The sequence below is a fragment of the Stylophora pistillata genome, chromosome 3, assembly GCF_964205215.1.
Source record: "Stylophora pistillata chromosome 3, jaStyPist1.2, whole genome shotgun sequence".
NCBI classification, from domain to species: Eukaryota; Metazoa; Cnidaria; class Anthozoa; order Scleractinia; family Pocilloporidae; genus Stylophora; species Stylophora pistillata.
The window spans coordinates 38863442-38879068 of NC_142521.1; the positions used below are offsets into that span (position 1 = coordinate 38863442).

General features: G+C 39.5%; 1 protein-coding gene across 1 annotated transcript; it reads left to right on the forward strand.

The window, feature by feature from the left end:
• The first annotated feature begins 7157 nt into the window (after positions 1-7157).
• On the forward strand, positions 7158-14283 carry LOC111331417 (L-amino-acid oxidase BmooLAAO-I). The gene is made up of 5 exons (XM_022936521.2): positions 7158-7316; positions 10460-10965; positions 11077-11244; positions 11594-11689; positions 12276-14283. The coding sequence occupies exons 2-5, from the start codon at positions 10470-10472 to the stop codon at positions 13484-13486; spliced, it is 1971 nt and encodes a 656-aa protein (XP_022792256.1). The 5' UTR covers positions 7158-7316; positions 10460-10469; the 3' UTR covers positions 13487-14283.
• Positions 14284-15627: the final 1344 nt, after the last annotated feature.

Consider the following 15627-nt stretch of genomic DNA (forward strand, 5'->3'; position numbering starts at 1 on the left):
TAGTAGGAAGCTTTACCACCACATCGCTTTTAGAAACGCACAGGAATTGGCAATGCAAAGTAATATTTGCAGATCAAATCACGTCTTCAAAATCACAGCTTTTTCTTGGATAATATATTAGGAAGTTTAGTGAACTTAACTTAGCTTAGTCTAGAAACGCACTGGGAACGGGTATGCAAAGTAACACCGGATGCAGATCAAACCCCATCAAGCCACATTTAAGAACTACTATTTGACACAAACTTAATCTCATATCTCTCGAGATAAACAAACGGTCGAGAACGATTCGGTAACAAGGTCGTCTTGAACGCGCGGGAAAGGCGAAAAACACAAAAAGATAAAATACAGCTAAAGAAAAAATGGTGAACCTTACCAAAGAGACAAAACCGAGCAATCAAGAGCTATTGTGACAGAGAATGACTCAATATCAAATGATATCTAACAATGGAAATGTTTCCCGCCAAAATCTTCAAATGGAAAACACCTAAAACCAAGAGAATATCAACTGTCGATATTCTCTTCCAAAAACCCACGAAGTCAAAGACTAAAATTGTATTTTCAATGAAAGGGTGATTTGCTTTTACTCTGGGTCTCTGTTTGTCTCTATTGTACTATACAATAAAAGTATCCCTTCTTAACCCTGATGATAAGATTTAAATATATTTGCATGAAAGAGTCGCAGAGCATGAAAGTATAAGCTTGTCATCCTCCTTTCCCAGTATCTGTTAAAAGTAAGAAAAACAAAATACAGAAGCCAGGCCAAACCACTTAAGGTGGCTCGTACCGGTTTTCATCGTTTTGATGGTTTGTAACTTTGAAAGAATACAACAGAAAGACTGACCAAGGCCAGTTGAACACTTTTATGGGGTTGAATTACATAATCATTGGTTATCCAAAAATAAGTGTTATTTCGTTACTAGCAGTTTCCATGGCAACGCTTTCATAGGCTTATTCAGACGCATTTTCTAGCTTGTGGCTTAAATAATTCGAAAACTAACCCGGTGACCCCCTGATTTTTTTCAGTGATTGCTCTTGGCACTTGAAAAGGAAAATGCACAAAGATTTTTAAAAAATTCTACGGGGCGGAATTTCAGAAAATCTACAAAAAGGGCAATTTTCACACATCGCAAATTTCCTTCCGTAGAATTTTCTATTTTTTTTTTCTGATGATTCCTTTCGACATTATTATCATATTGGAACAATAAAACGAATGGGTCACCGGACTTGTTTTCATGCAATAGCTTTCGTGAGTTTAGCAATTTCCACGCGCGTTCTCGCGCATTTAAAAATCTGGATTCTATAAGATCGACATTTGCTCATGATCTGTTTTAGCTACCGCTGAAAATTGCGTGTGCTCGCGCGAGCACCTACGATCTGATGTTTACAGACGTTTACTGCTAAGAAAATCATTAAACGGCCGTCAAAGACAGCCTCCCGAGCTCATCTTAAAGACTTTAAGACCTTGACATCCATTTTTTTCCAAGGAGAGTATTCTACAGCACTGCTACTTTATATTCTGAATTCCACAAGGTCTAACTCGATCGCAAAGGAACGAAAAATCCGACTTGAAAATTTTGAACGTCGGCCGCGCGGACACCATATTTTCAAATTTGATCATTTAGCATGAACGCACAGAATGATGCTCTTCTTGTACCCCTTAAAGCTATCAAAATATATGTGCAAATGACGGATTCTGATTGGTTTATTGATCTCCAAACTTTGAAGGAAGTTTGGGGACAAAATTCTGCATAGCGGGGGAGGCAGTGGGGAAAGCGTTCTCGCGCGAGCCAATCGCGCGGTTCGGGCGGTTTCGGGCGGTTAAAGCAAAACGAAAAATTTACTTTCGCGCTGCGGATTTGATCCAACCACTCCTTCGTAACAAGGAAAGTTACTATGATTGTGGCAGTACCGTGAGGCCATCTACGACATGACCTACTAGACAGCAAAAGCCTAAAAGGATCGCAACCTTCTGATAATCTGAACTGCTTACCCTTATGTCCGAGCGTCCCATCCAGCGCATAAGCTTTTATACGCTTATCCCTGTGCTTACATGGCAAGTAAATACCGAGCTTAATATTGCAACAATCATTTTTCGATAAACAAAACAGCACCCTTTTGAACTTTCTTTCCACAAACCTTTGCAGTAAAATCTACAACAGTGATGAAAATCTAGAACAGTCTTACACTAACTCCTACTCAGGCCATATTTTTTGTCTTTGAGCCCTAACTTGATTTCACATCATATTCCTCGAAACGTTCATTTACCAGTCCAACACTTTTTAAAACGATTCATACCCTAGTATGGGAATCAAACATCAATTTCTATTGACGACACATAAATTACATTGGCTTATCCAATTCACGAGTTGGCTTACAAAGCCTTTGATTTATTGAAGCAGAAGCTCGTTACAAAACAGAATTTAAACTGTTATGTGTCAAGAGTTGTCTGGGTTTGAAGGCCCAGGCTGCAAGTCCACCTACGCAGCTTTGAGTTTCGGGTAGTTTAATGTCGCTCGAGTTTCCACTTTGCTTGCTCAATTAAAACAGGATAAATACAGGATGGTAATCATTAAGTAAACTAAATCACGAGTGATGTGCAGCTTTGGACTCCAACCTCTCATCCCTTTCCCCATCACCGCTATTGGAGATAAACTTCATTTTCTGAAAGAAAGAGAAATACGATAATTTTTGGAGAACAAATTCCAACTGGTTCCAATCGAGTAGCAGCAGACTGTATTCGTTAAAAAAAAAGACTTGGTCAAAGTTAGGCTTTTCTTTAGGGAGTCGCATGGGGAGACTACAATCTTCCTTTTTCGGATGCTCTCTCACTTACATTTGAGCATTGCACTGCCTATGGTCAGCTTCTCAATGGACATTTGTCTGACAGTGACATTGCTGTGAAAAATGATAATCCACCCGTTCGTTAAAATTTCTTATTGAAGGCTACATTTTTTGGGAGTGCCATTCCGGTTAATTGTATTTCATTTACATTGTAACGCGGTTGATTGGTTCATGCAGTTCCTATTCCTGGGGTACTTCAGCTGAATCACTCTCTGGAATAAATGTTTCTAAGAAATTAAACACATTTTTTAGGACTTTGTGCTGCAGTTGTGTGACGTGATTTATAGGCTTTATTCTGGAGCGTTCGTGATAGAAGCGCACTTTTCGGTACCAAAAGCTTCAGGGCACCTTTCACACAATATGCGAATATTGCGCCAAGTATCTAATTAAAATAACAATAATATGACTTCCAATATAATAGAAAACAAAGGCCACGCCAAGCAACGTGAGCATCCTGTTTTCCCTGTAGCAGTTACGTTCTCCATTCAAGCAAAAACTCGTTACAGAACAGAATGTGAATATTATGTCTAAGGCTGTTTAGCTTTGTAGTCCCAACTACAAGCCTGCTTGCGGGGCTTTGAAGTTGCTCGCATTTACACCTTGCTTGCACAAATAAAACAGGATAAATAAGTAGTTTCGCGACTGATTGAAACAACGTCAATTTACTCGCCTCTTTGCGGTTTCATCTCACACAATGATAATTTACGTACTTCAAGAGTCGTTGCAATTTATGCTCCGAACGCTTATTGTGAGATTGTAATGGCTACTCATTTGTCGACCTTGCAAAATCAAATCGAAGTGTTCAGGGCTTTTTTATTTTATATTAAAGATTTCTGCTTTCGCTACACCAGTTTAGATTTCGTCATTCAAGCAGAAGCCCTTGACTAACTTGCTGCCTGCTGGATTGACGTTACAAACGCTAAGAACATACCTGTAAGAGTCGTGTTTCTATTTTCAATGAAAATGGCTCCTCTCGGTATCAAAAGGCAAGGCATGGTACAACTGAAAGTCCAAGAAGGGGTCCTTGACCCTTGCTTAAAAAAGTACCTCTTAGTGTCTTAAGCAAACTCTGAAGGCTTCCGCGGTTCCAAAGTTAAAATTGCATAAAAGACGTTTTCGAAGCATTTTGCAAATAACTATGTCGGTATCAACTGTAGCAAAGCTTGAAAATTTAGAGGTTTATTAGTTTTAGCGCAAGGATGTGATGAACATGAAAGAACTCCTAAAGACGCCTCGTCTAATTGTTAGGAAGAGGTTGAGTTTTTAGAGAAGAGAAGGTGAGCATCATAAACAAAGCCTGCGTGATTCAACGCAAAGCTAATTAGCGATCTTACTTGTGGAGCTCTTCCATTCAATGCATGGCGAAATCTGTTTAGGAAATATAGCTGGCAAGAAATGTTCACGTGAATTTTAGCCTCGAATATTAACTATTTGATATTTGGAAGGGGCCTATTACAGAATGGTAATCATTAAGTAAACCAAATCACGAGTGATGTGCAGCTTTGAACTCCAACCTCTCATCCCCTCCCCACCGTCACTTTTGGAAATAAACTTTATTTTTCTGAAAGAAAGAGAAGTATGCTAAGTTTTGAAAAAACAAATTTGAACTAGTTCCAGTCGAGTAGCGGTAAACCGTATTCGTTGAAGAAAGGGACCTTTGGTCAAAGTTAGCTTTTCTTTAGGGAGTCGCATAGGGAGACTACAATCTTCCTTTTTCGGATGCCCTCTCTCTTACATTTGAGCATTGTACTGCCTATTGTCAGCGTCTCAACGAACTTTCATCTGACAGTAACAGTGCTGTGAAAAATGATAATCCGCCCGTTCATTAAAATTTCTTATTGAAGGCTACATTTTGTAATTAGGGGAGTGCAATTCTGATTAATTGTGTTTCATTTACATTGTGACGTGGTTGATTGGTTCATGCAACTCCTATTCCTGCGATATTCCAGCTGAATCACTTTCTGGAATAAATGTTTCTAAGAAATGAAACACATTTTCAAAACCCTTGTGCTTCAGTTGTGTGATGTGATTTATAGGCTTTATTCTGGAGCGTTCGTGACAGAAGCGCACTTCACGGTTCCAAAAGTTTAAGGGCAACTTTGGCACAAAATGCGAAATACACTTTGTACTATGTCAAGTATCTAATTAAAATGACAATAATATGACGTCCAATATAATAGAAAACAAAGGCCACGCCAAGCAACGTGAGCATCCTGTTTTCCCTTTAACGGTTACGTTCTTCATTGAAGCAAAAACTCGTTACAGAAAAGAATTTGAATATTATGTCTAAGGCTGTTCGGCTTTGTAGTCCCGCCTGCAAGCCTGCTTGCGCAGCTTTGAGCCTGACCTTGTTTAAAGCTGCTTGCATTTCCACCATGCTTGCACAAATAAAACAGGATAAATAAGTAGTTTCGTGACTGATTGAAACAACGTCAATTTGCTTGCTTCTTTGCGGTTTCATCTCGCACAATGATAACTTACGTAATTTAAGAGTCATAGAAACTTATGCTCGGAACTCTTATTGTGAGGCATTTGATTGATGTTTACTCACTTGTCGACCTGTCAAAATGAAATCGAACTTTTCAGAGGTGTTTTGAATTTCATATTAAAGCTTTCTGCTATCTTTACAACAGTATAGAGTTCTTTTTTCAAGCAGAAGCCCTTGACTACCTTGCTGCCTGCTGGACTGAAGTTGCAAACGGTAAGGACACCAGTTGGAGTCGTGTTTCTATTTGCAGTCAAAATGACTGTTCTTGTTCTTGGTATCAAAAGGCAAGGCATGGTACAACTGAAAGTCCAAGGTGGAGTCCTTGACCTTTGCTTAAAAAAAATACTTTTTAGTGTCTTAAGTAACCTCTGAAAGCTTCTGCGGTTCCAAAGATAAAATTGCATAAAAGACGTTTTCGAAGCATTTTGCAAATAACTATGTCGGTATCAGCTGCAGAGAAGCTTAAAAATTTAGGGGTTTATTAGTTTTAGCGCAAGGATGCGATGAACATGAAAGAACTCTTAAAGACGCCTCGTCTAATTGTTAGGAAGAGGTTGATTTTTAGAGAAGAGAAGGTGAGGATCATAAACAAAGCCTGCGTGATTCAACACAAAGCTTATTAGCGATCTCATTGTTTGTGGAGCTCTTCCATTCAATGCATGGCGAAATCTGTTTAGGAAATATAGCTGGCAAGAAATGTTCACGTGAATTTTAGCCTCGAATATTAACTATTTGATATTTAGAAAGGGCCTATTACAGAATGGTAATCATTAAGTATACCAAATTACGAGTGATGTGCAGCCTGGAACTCCAACCTCTTATCCCTCCCCCACCGTCACTTTTGGAGATAAACTTTATTTTTCTGAAATAAAGAGAACTATGATAATTCTTGGAAGACAAATTTGAACTGGTTCCGATCGAGTAGCTGTAAACCGTATTCGTTGAAAAAAGGGACCTTTGATCAAAGTTAGCCTTTTCTATAGGGAGACTTCAATCTTCCTTTTTAGGATGCCCTCTCTTACATTTGAGTATTGCATTGCCTATGGCCAACGTCTCAATGAACTTTCATCTGACAGTAACAGTGCTGTGAAAAATGATAATCCATCCGTTCATTAAAATTTCTTACTGAAGGCTACATTTTGTAATTAGGGGAGTGCCATTCTGATTAACTGTATTTCATTTACATTGTGATGTGGTTGATTGGTTCCTGCAACTCCTATTCCTGCGATATTCCAGCTTAATCACTTTCTGGAATAAATGTTTCTAAGAATTGAAACACATTTTTAAAGACTTTGTGCTGCACTTGTGTGACGTGATTTATAGGCTTTATTCTGGAGCGTTCGTGATAGAAGCGCACTTCACGGTTCCAAAAGTTTAAGGGCACCTTTGACACAAAATGCGAAATACACTTTGTACTATGTCAAGTATCTAATTAAAATGACAATAATACGACGTCAAATATAATAGAAAACAAAGGCCACGCCAAGCAACGTGAGCATCCTGTTTTCCCTTTAACAGTTACATTCTCCGTTCACGCAAAAACTCGTTACAGAACAGAATGTGAATATTATGTCTAAGGCTGTTCGGCTTTGTAGTCCCGCCTGCAAGCCTGCTTGCGCAGCTTTGAGCCTGACCTTGTTTAAAGCTGCTTGCATTTCCACCATGCTTGTACAAATAAAACAGGATAAATAAGTAGTTTCGTGATTGATTGAAACAACGTTAATTTGCTTGCTTCTTTGCGGTTTCATCTCGCACAATGATAATTTACGTAATTTAAGAGCCATAGCAACTTATGCTTTGAACTCTTATTGTGAGGCATTTGATTGATGTTTACTCACTTGTCGACATGTCAAAATCAAATGGAAGCGCTCAGGGCTTTTTCAATTTCATATTAAAGCTTTCCGCTGTCGTTACACCAGTTTAGATTTCGTCATTCAAGGGGAAGCCCTTGACCAACTTGCTGCCTGCGGGACTGACGTTACAAACGGTAAGGACATACCAGTAGGAGTCGTGTTTCTATTGGCAGTCAAATGACTGTTCTTGGTATCAAAAGGCAAGGCATGGTACGACTGACCCTTGCTTAAAAAAGTATCATTTAGCGTCTTAAGTAAACTCTGAAGCACTGCTATCGACTTTTCCGCGGTTCCGCCAAAGATAACAGGCTATAACAGACGTTTTCGAAGCATTTTTCAAATAACTATGTCGGCATCAGCTGCAGCAAAGCTTAAAAATTTAGAGGTTTATTAGTTTTAGCGCAAGGATATGATGAACATGAAAAACTTTTAAATACGCCCCGTCTAATTGTTAGGAAGAGGTTGATTTTTAACAGAAGACAAGCTGAGGATCATAAAGAAAGCCTCCGTGTTTCAACGCAAAGTATATCGTTGATCTTCCTTGTGGAGCTGTTCCATTCAGTGCATGGCGAAAATTGTTTAGCAAGTATAGCTAGCAAGAAACTTTTACAGGAATTTTGGCTTCGAATTTGGCTTGCGCAGCTTTAAGCCCCACCTTGTTTAAAGCTGCTCGCATTTACACCTCGCGTGCAGAAATAAAACTGGATAAATATGTAGTTTCGTGAATGATTGAAACAACGTCAGTTTATTTGCTTCTTTGCGGTTTCATCTCGCACAACGATGATTTACGTAATTCAAATGTCATAGCAACTTATGCTCCGAACCCTTAGTGAGGCGTTTGATTGATGGCTACTCACTTGTCGACCTGTCAAAATCAAATCAAAGTGTTCATAGCTTTTTCAATTTTACTTTAAAGCTTTGTGCTTTCGTTACAACAGTTTGATTTCGTCATTCTGGCAGAAGCTTTTGACTACGCCGTTGCCTGCGAGATTGAAGTTACAACCGGTAGGGGCATACCATAAGGAGTCGTGTTACTATTAGCAGTCAAATGACTGTTCTTAGTATCGAAAGGCTAGGCATGGTATAACTGACTGTCCAAGGAGGGATTCTTGTCGTTTGGATAAAAAGTACCATCTAGTGTCTTAATTAAACGCTGATCAAACCCTCTGGTATCGACTTAGTCGGCCGTTCCAAAGATAACAGTTCATGAGAGACGTTTTAGAAGTACTATGCGAATAACTATGTCAATATTAGCCGCTGCAAAGTCAAAAAGTTTTGATGTTTATCAGTTTTAGCGTAAGGGTGTGATGAACCAGAAAAAAATTTCAAAGACGCCCCGTCTAATTGTAAGGAAGAGGTTGATTTTTAGAGAAGACAAGCTGAGGGTCATAAACAAAACCTGCGCGTTTCAACGCGAGCTTGATCAGCGACCTTCCTTGGGAAGCTAATCCATTAATTGTATGACGAAAGTTGTTTGGCAAATATAGCTAGCGAGAAATGTTCGCATGAATTTTGGCCTCGAATATTAACTATTTGATATCCGGAAAGGGGCTTATTAGAGGATGGCAATCATTTAGTAAAAGCCAAATCCCGAGCGATGTGCAGCTTTGAACTCCAACCTCTCATCCCTCCCCCACCGCCACTTTTGGAGATAAACTTTATTTTTCTGAAAGAAAAAGACCTACGATAATTCTTAGTAAACAAATTTGAACTGGTTCAAATCGAGTAGCGGTAAACCGTATTCGTTGAAAAAAGAGACTTTTGGTCAAAGTTAGCCTTTTCTTTCGGGAGTCGCATAGGAAGACTACAATCTTCCTTTTTCGGATGCCCTCTCCCTTACATTTGAGTATTGCATTGCCTATGATCAGCGTCTCAATGGACATTTTTCTGACAGTGACATTTCTAAGAAAAAATTATATTCCGCCCGTTTAATTCAATGTTCTTATTATAGACTGCATTTTGTCTTTGGGGGAGTGCCTTTCTAATTAATCGTGTTTCATTTACATTGTGACGTGTTGATTGGCTCATGCAGCTCCTATTCCCGGGCTCTGGTATTCCATCTCATAAAGACTTTGTGCTGCAGTTGTGTGACGTTGGTCCATAGGCTTTATTCTAAAGCGTTCGTGATAGACGCGCACTTCACGGATCTAAAAGTTTAAGGGCACCTTCGGCACAATATGTGAATTAAGTTTTGTGTCATGCCAAGTATCTAATCAAAATAATAAGAATATTGGGTCTAATAAAATACTTAACAAAAGCCACGCCAAGGAAATTAAATATCCTGTTTTCCTTGTAACAGTTACATTCTTCATTCGACCAGAAGCTATTATACTAACACAACAGAATTTGAATGTTATGTCTAAGACTGTCTGGTTTTGTAGTCCCGGCTGGAAGCTTGCTCACGCAGCATTGAGCCTCATCTGTTTTAAAGTTGCTTGTATTTCCACCTTGCTTGTACAAACAAAACAGGATAAATGAGTGGTTGCGTGACTGATTACGGTTTCATCTCACACAATGATGATTTACGTAATTCAAGTGTCATTACAACTTATACTCCGAACGGTTATTGTGAGGCATTTGATTGATGACTACTCTCTCGTCGACCTGTCAAACAATCAAGGTGCTTATGGCTTTTTCGCTATCACAGTAATTCATCATGCTCTCGTTGGACCTGCCGGACCTAAGTTACAACGGGTAGGATATAATTCGAGCTTGTGTTTCTTTTGGCAGTCTGCATCAGCTGGAGCAAAGGTTAAAAATTTAGAGGTATATCATTCAGTCAGTAGACGGCAGACCGGGTATAAAATGTAGACTGCAGACCTGGTACAAAATGCAGACTAGGTACAAAATGCAGACTGAGAATTTAAACTGGTTATTCGTCTGAACACGATAACATGTCGGTGAACTTACAAACGTCACTGAAACAAATGTACTAATTAAAGCGAAGGGCTCTCAAAACAGACGATTATACATGATTCAATTTTAGCCGTGACCATACTCCTAGGAAACCCTAGGAAACCCTAGGAAACCCTAGGACCATTCTGGGATGGAATAGATGAAGGTATAATAATACGAATTGTGAACTAAAGTAGAAGAAAATCTTGACAAAAGATTTTGCAATTTTCACTTGCGTGGCTAAAAATTTGTTTTTGATCAATACTTTTTTTTACGGCTAAACTTTTCGAAAATATACGCCTAACAGCTAATTTTTTTCCCTGTTTTAAGGCCAACAGTTTATCCTATTGAGAACCTTATATAATCTCTTTGATATCTACAGCTGAGAAATCATGATGACGACAAAGACAGCCGATCGGAACGCCGCCAAGCGATTGGGTAAGGTTTCGCTAAAGAACGAACCAAACTGGATCACTGGGGATCTGGGGAACTATATGGATAATGCACTCGAAAGCCCATTGCCTACGGTGGCTATGTATGCAGCCCGCACGGTAAATGAGGTTGAAGCGTCTAAGATTACAGGAAAGCAAAAACCTGTTCAACAAAGCGATCTTTTAAAACCATTGTTGATGGATATCGCTAAAGAGGGCCTAAATTACGCTTTCCAAAAATGGAGCCAGAAAGAGGAGAACCCTGAGCGACATTCAAAGACGAAAAATCCGAAGAAAGTGATTGTGGTTGGAGCTGGAATGGCTGGGCTAGTGGCCGCATTTGAACTTGCGCAAGTTGGACACGAGGTGGTAGTACTAGAAAGCCAGACGCGAGTAGGAGGTAGAGTTCACACCCTTGGGGAAAAAGACGGTTTTGCAAAAGGACTCCACGCTGAGGGTAAGTACTGTAGTCGATTGGCGGAGACTGACGTGGTTTTATTCCTCTCGTAAACTATCTGTAATTAATGGCTTCGTTACCTTTCTGCAACTCTCTTAATTTCAATTGCAGCTGGTGCCATGAGGTTACCATGTCCTCCTGACGCGGAGAACAAGACACATTTCCTGACGGATTTTTATGCTTCTAAGGAACGGTTCAGCCTACCCTTGGCACATTTTGCCAACTACAGTGACAGAGCTTTTCTAAAGTTTTATAACGAAGACGCTGTCCGTGTAGCAGGTGAGCTTTATGATACATTAATAAAATGTACTCGTTAATGTTTCAACGCGTCAAATGTCTCCCCTCAAAGTCAAATGTAGCCTTTCCGAGCCCAGGGTAGCACTGTAGTTTAGCATGTCTATCCCGCTAAGAGTGATACTGATTTTTAGAATTTGAGCTTCATGAACTGAAGAGCAGTGGACTGACCTTACAACGCGAGGCTAACTCATTTAATAAGTTTATGGTGAAAAATGTTATATTTTGGAATGAGATACCTAGTACCCAATTCGTGTATTTAACCATCTATACACCTGGGCCATGAAAGGCAGTGAGAAAGAAAAGAGTCATTACAAATTCGTGTATTTTACAGAATGGAATGAAGATCCTTTGGAACGGACGAACAAACTTTGGCCTGGATGGAATGCTACCCTAATTGACAAAGGCGTGCACGACATCACAAGTATCAGTAAGTTTCCAGCACTGCAGCTGACTAAGTTTACAAACTTCATTTTAACCATGTATAGTTAGGATATTCTACAGCCGCAGCTGGAGGGTAAAAAATTTTCAAACCTCTAAAATCCCCTTGGTATTAAGATATCTCTAACTGTTGCACACATCACTCTCAAAGCTCATCTTTTTTGCACACATCGGAATCCCACGAAATTGCACAGCCCAAGGAAAAGCTGAAAGAAGGTGGTCAAAACTCTGGATAGTTAATGTTTATGCCGGAAACAATCGGAGCGACTCAGCAAAAATGCGATCGAGTTTTAATTGCCTTTGTTCGGCACCTAAAGTGCACCGCATCTAAAATTGATTAAAAGAGAAAGATTTCTTGATATGGGGGGAAACCACCACCCGATGTCTTTAGAACAGGCGAATTAACATAACAGCGACAAATTTGATCTACTGGACTGAAAATGGCCTATATCAAAAGAATTTTGAATTAGCTTTTTCTGGGGCCCATTTGATCATATATGCGTGCGCGAAATATAAATTATTATTATTGTCTAGATGGCATCTTTGACTCTAACTTTATTTTCATCTAACTGCAGATGCATATCATGATCGTACCACTCAAGTGATAACAGATCAACTGCTAAATTACCTAAACACACCTGGCGTTGACCCATGTGTTGCCTGGGATCAGTGGATTGATCTCTGGAGTCAGTTTCCAGTCGATGGGTTCCTCCAAAGTACTTACGAAGCCGTAATGACAAAAGTCCAGGAAAAAGTGTGCGAGAGGACAGAACTCAAGAAAAAACACGACATCCCTTTGACAAGCCTTGAAGAGCTCAAGAAGTACCTTCCTTGGCCTAATGCAGCTATCACTGCCTTCTCTGTCTTCAACTATACACCGGACCTTGATATAAGCCTTGTGCAACATCTCCGAGATCCCCTGGGACATTGGTGGTCATCAGAAATGCATTGCATCAAAGGCGGGATGTCTTTGTTACCAGAAGCCTTCACCAAAAAAGACAATGGAGGCTGGAATCCCGACGTTTGCCTTCACGAAAACATTCACTTCAATCGTACGGTCAAAGAGATAAAGTACAAATTTTATGAAGGTGATACTGAAAATAATCATGTGGTGGTAAAAGGCTACTTCAGCAACAGCAGACAGCCTTTTGAGATCGAAGGAGATGCTGTTATAGTGGCAACTCCAATCAACATTCTCAGACAGATCAATTACACACCCTGTCAACACACCGACCCTCCCCCAAAAGAATTCCACAAGGCCATAGAAGACATCTTTACCAGTCCATCAACCAAACTGTTCATACAGACTAAGACCAGATTCTGGGAGGAAGAAGGCATTAAAGGAGGCTTCTCAAAAACAAATCTTCCAATCGGGCAGCTCCATTATCCAAGCAACCTCACTGGAGAGCATCCTGGAGAAAAAGGCATCCTGTTGGTTTACACATGGAAGACAGAAGCCTTACTCTTCGGTTCCCTGGATCCTATTACTGCCCTATATGAGGCAGTAGAGCAAATAGCCACAATCCACCCCGAGATCAAAGGCCAGGTTGAAACGGGAGCTGTCTGTGCGTGGTACAACCAACCAACCGCTCAAGGAGCCTTTGTCTTGCTCAAACCCACACAGTACCAAAACGTCCGCTACCTCCAACAACACCCCTTGGATAACATCTTCTTTGCTGGTGAAGGCCTATCGTTTGCTTCGGGATGGATTCAGGGGGCCCTGGAGTCTGGTCTACGGGCAGCTTATCAGTTTTACATTCGCAACGAGGGCGGATGGTTCCCTTGAAATTGTGATAGACTTGATTATGGACAATCAGTGTAGGCTAGAGCGCAAATCGAATATTGTTTCTCGGTTAAGTATTTTTTTGCTGAGCTGAACACAGTGTTAGGATGCGCACTTCCACTAATCAAGAACAATGAGAAGTTTTCTTTTTAAAGGTTTGAAAGCGATAAAAGAAAATCGATCACACTTAGCCACAGCAGTTTAACCTAAGTGTCGTTTTTTCCTTGTTGTAATGATCGTTTTTTAACTAATTCCTTAAATTTTGACAGTCTTTTATACGCCTCGCGTATCCAATACTACAACTGGAGACATTTTGCCCAAATAAAGTCGATAACTTTAATCCAATCAATAACAATAGATTAGAAAGCAATACTCACACAGCATTCCGTTACAATTTTTACTTTCAATTTATTTTATTTCGATTATCAATGTTATCGACTCAACACACAAGCACTGACAGGAGGCACCCTGAGGGCCTTTGATCCTTTAATTTTGCTGTTCACACCACATTTCCTCTGTATTTTATGCGGTTATACAAGAGTGAAAATTTCCTCACGGATGTTATTCAAGTCAATATCCACAATCGAATAAAGATACTCTTAACTTTGATTGATTGATAGAGAAATTGATATCCAAGAGGGTAGGTAGATCTGCATTTTGCGAGAGAGCTTTCCAATCATGTCACACACAAGCCATGCTCAACATCGTCATGTTGGTTTGTAATCTATGTAGATTCTTATTTTGCTTCTAGAACCGAAATATGTAATTGATTGAATAAAAAAACTTGAAATTAATATAAATTTCACCCGTCAACAATCCTTTTAAATGTATCTCCATTGTTAACAAGTTAACAAAAACAATTGCCAAGATAGCAATAGAATACTGCAATTTCCATTTCATTTCCAAGAAAGAAAGTTAATGTCGACATAACAATCTGAATTCAGTTGGCATTGGAGTGGGTCAAAAGTCAAAAAAAGCTTTCACACTAGGCTAGTGCAATCGAGGAAACGCTATAAAAAACGAGGATTACGAGAACGGCGAGGATGCTTTAAAAATGTTAAGCTATGCTGCTTAAGGATCTTGTATAGTGATGCTTCTCAATTACACTTTGAGTGCAGTTACAAACGAACCCGCACGGTATTATAATCACTAGCACTAGCATGGCACCTTAAAAAAGTGATCAGGAGAACATTAAATGTGCTGAAAATAGGAAAGTTGATCGAGCATTATGGATTTCGTTTGATTGTGTTTACAAAGAAAGCCGCAAAGATCTGTTAAACATATACTGGAATAATACACTCGAGGCACCGGCGAGTTGATCGTGCCCCGAGCAGTTTGTAATTTGTCACAGTCATTACTCGGCCCAAAAAAGAAAAGCAATCATCGTAGCTCCACAAAAAGCCATGGAACAAAGGACGATTTAAGAGACTATAGCATACCCCGTTATTCCCTTAAGAACAATGGAAAAGATGAGTATACTCAAGATATTCGATCGCATAATTGATTCCCTCTCTCTTAATTGTCCTAAATGATCAAGGTTCTTCTGAAGATGATTTCTGAGTGTTGCTCAGTCCTTATATTATTTCCCAGAGAACAAAACTGGATCCACAACCTGAATTGTTGTAATAAATGATGTAGAAATTGCATTTTTTTATTGCAAGAATAGCTCATTATCGTTTTAAATTCAGTTGTGATTTATTGCAACAAAAAAGGTTTACTTTTCCCGCTATTTTCCACCAGAAATGTTCTTGGTGAAAGCTGGCGGAAACTAAACAATCTAATATTTCCAATAAAGCGTCCTTGAAATATTAAAAACGTTTTAGAAGGAAAGAGCAGATTCATTATCAAAGAAAGAGGTTTGACATAACCAGTTGCTCTCATATTACACGAAAACTTGTTACGCTTTCAATTTATCCTACATGTCATTTTATATGGTTTCGTACGAAAGTGTGGTTTATCATATTTGAGTATGATTTTCAAAATGAGATATGAAGTACTGTTTTTATCTGGACACGATTGAAAAGCTAAGCCGAATGTTATTGATTAGGCTTCGTCTGTCATCGGTGATTATCCTGATTATGTATTATAGAAAACTGTTTCTAACTTTGTTAAATCAAAACCGGCCGCAAGCCCGCTCGCGCAGC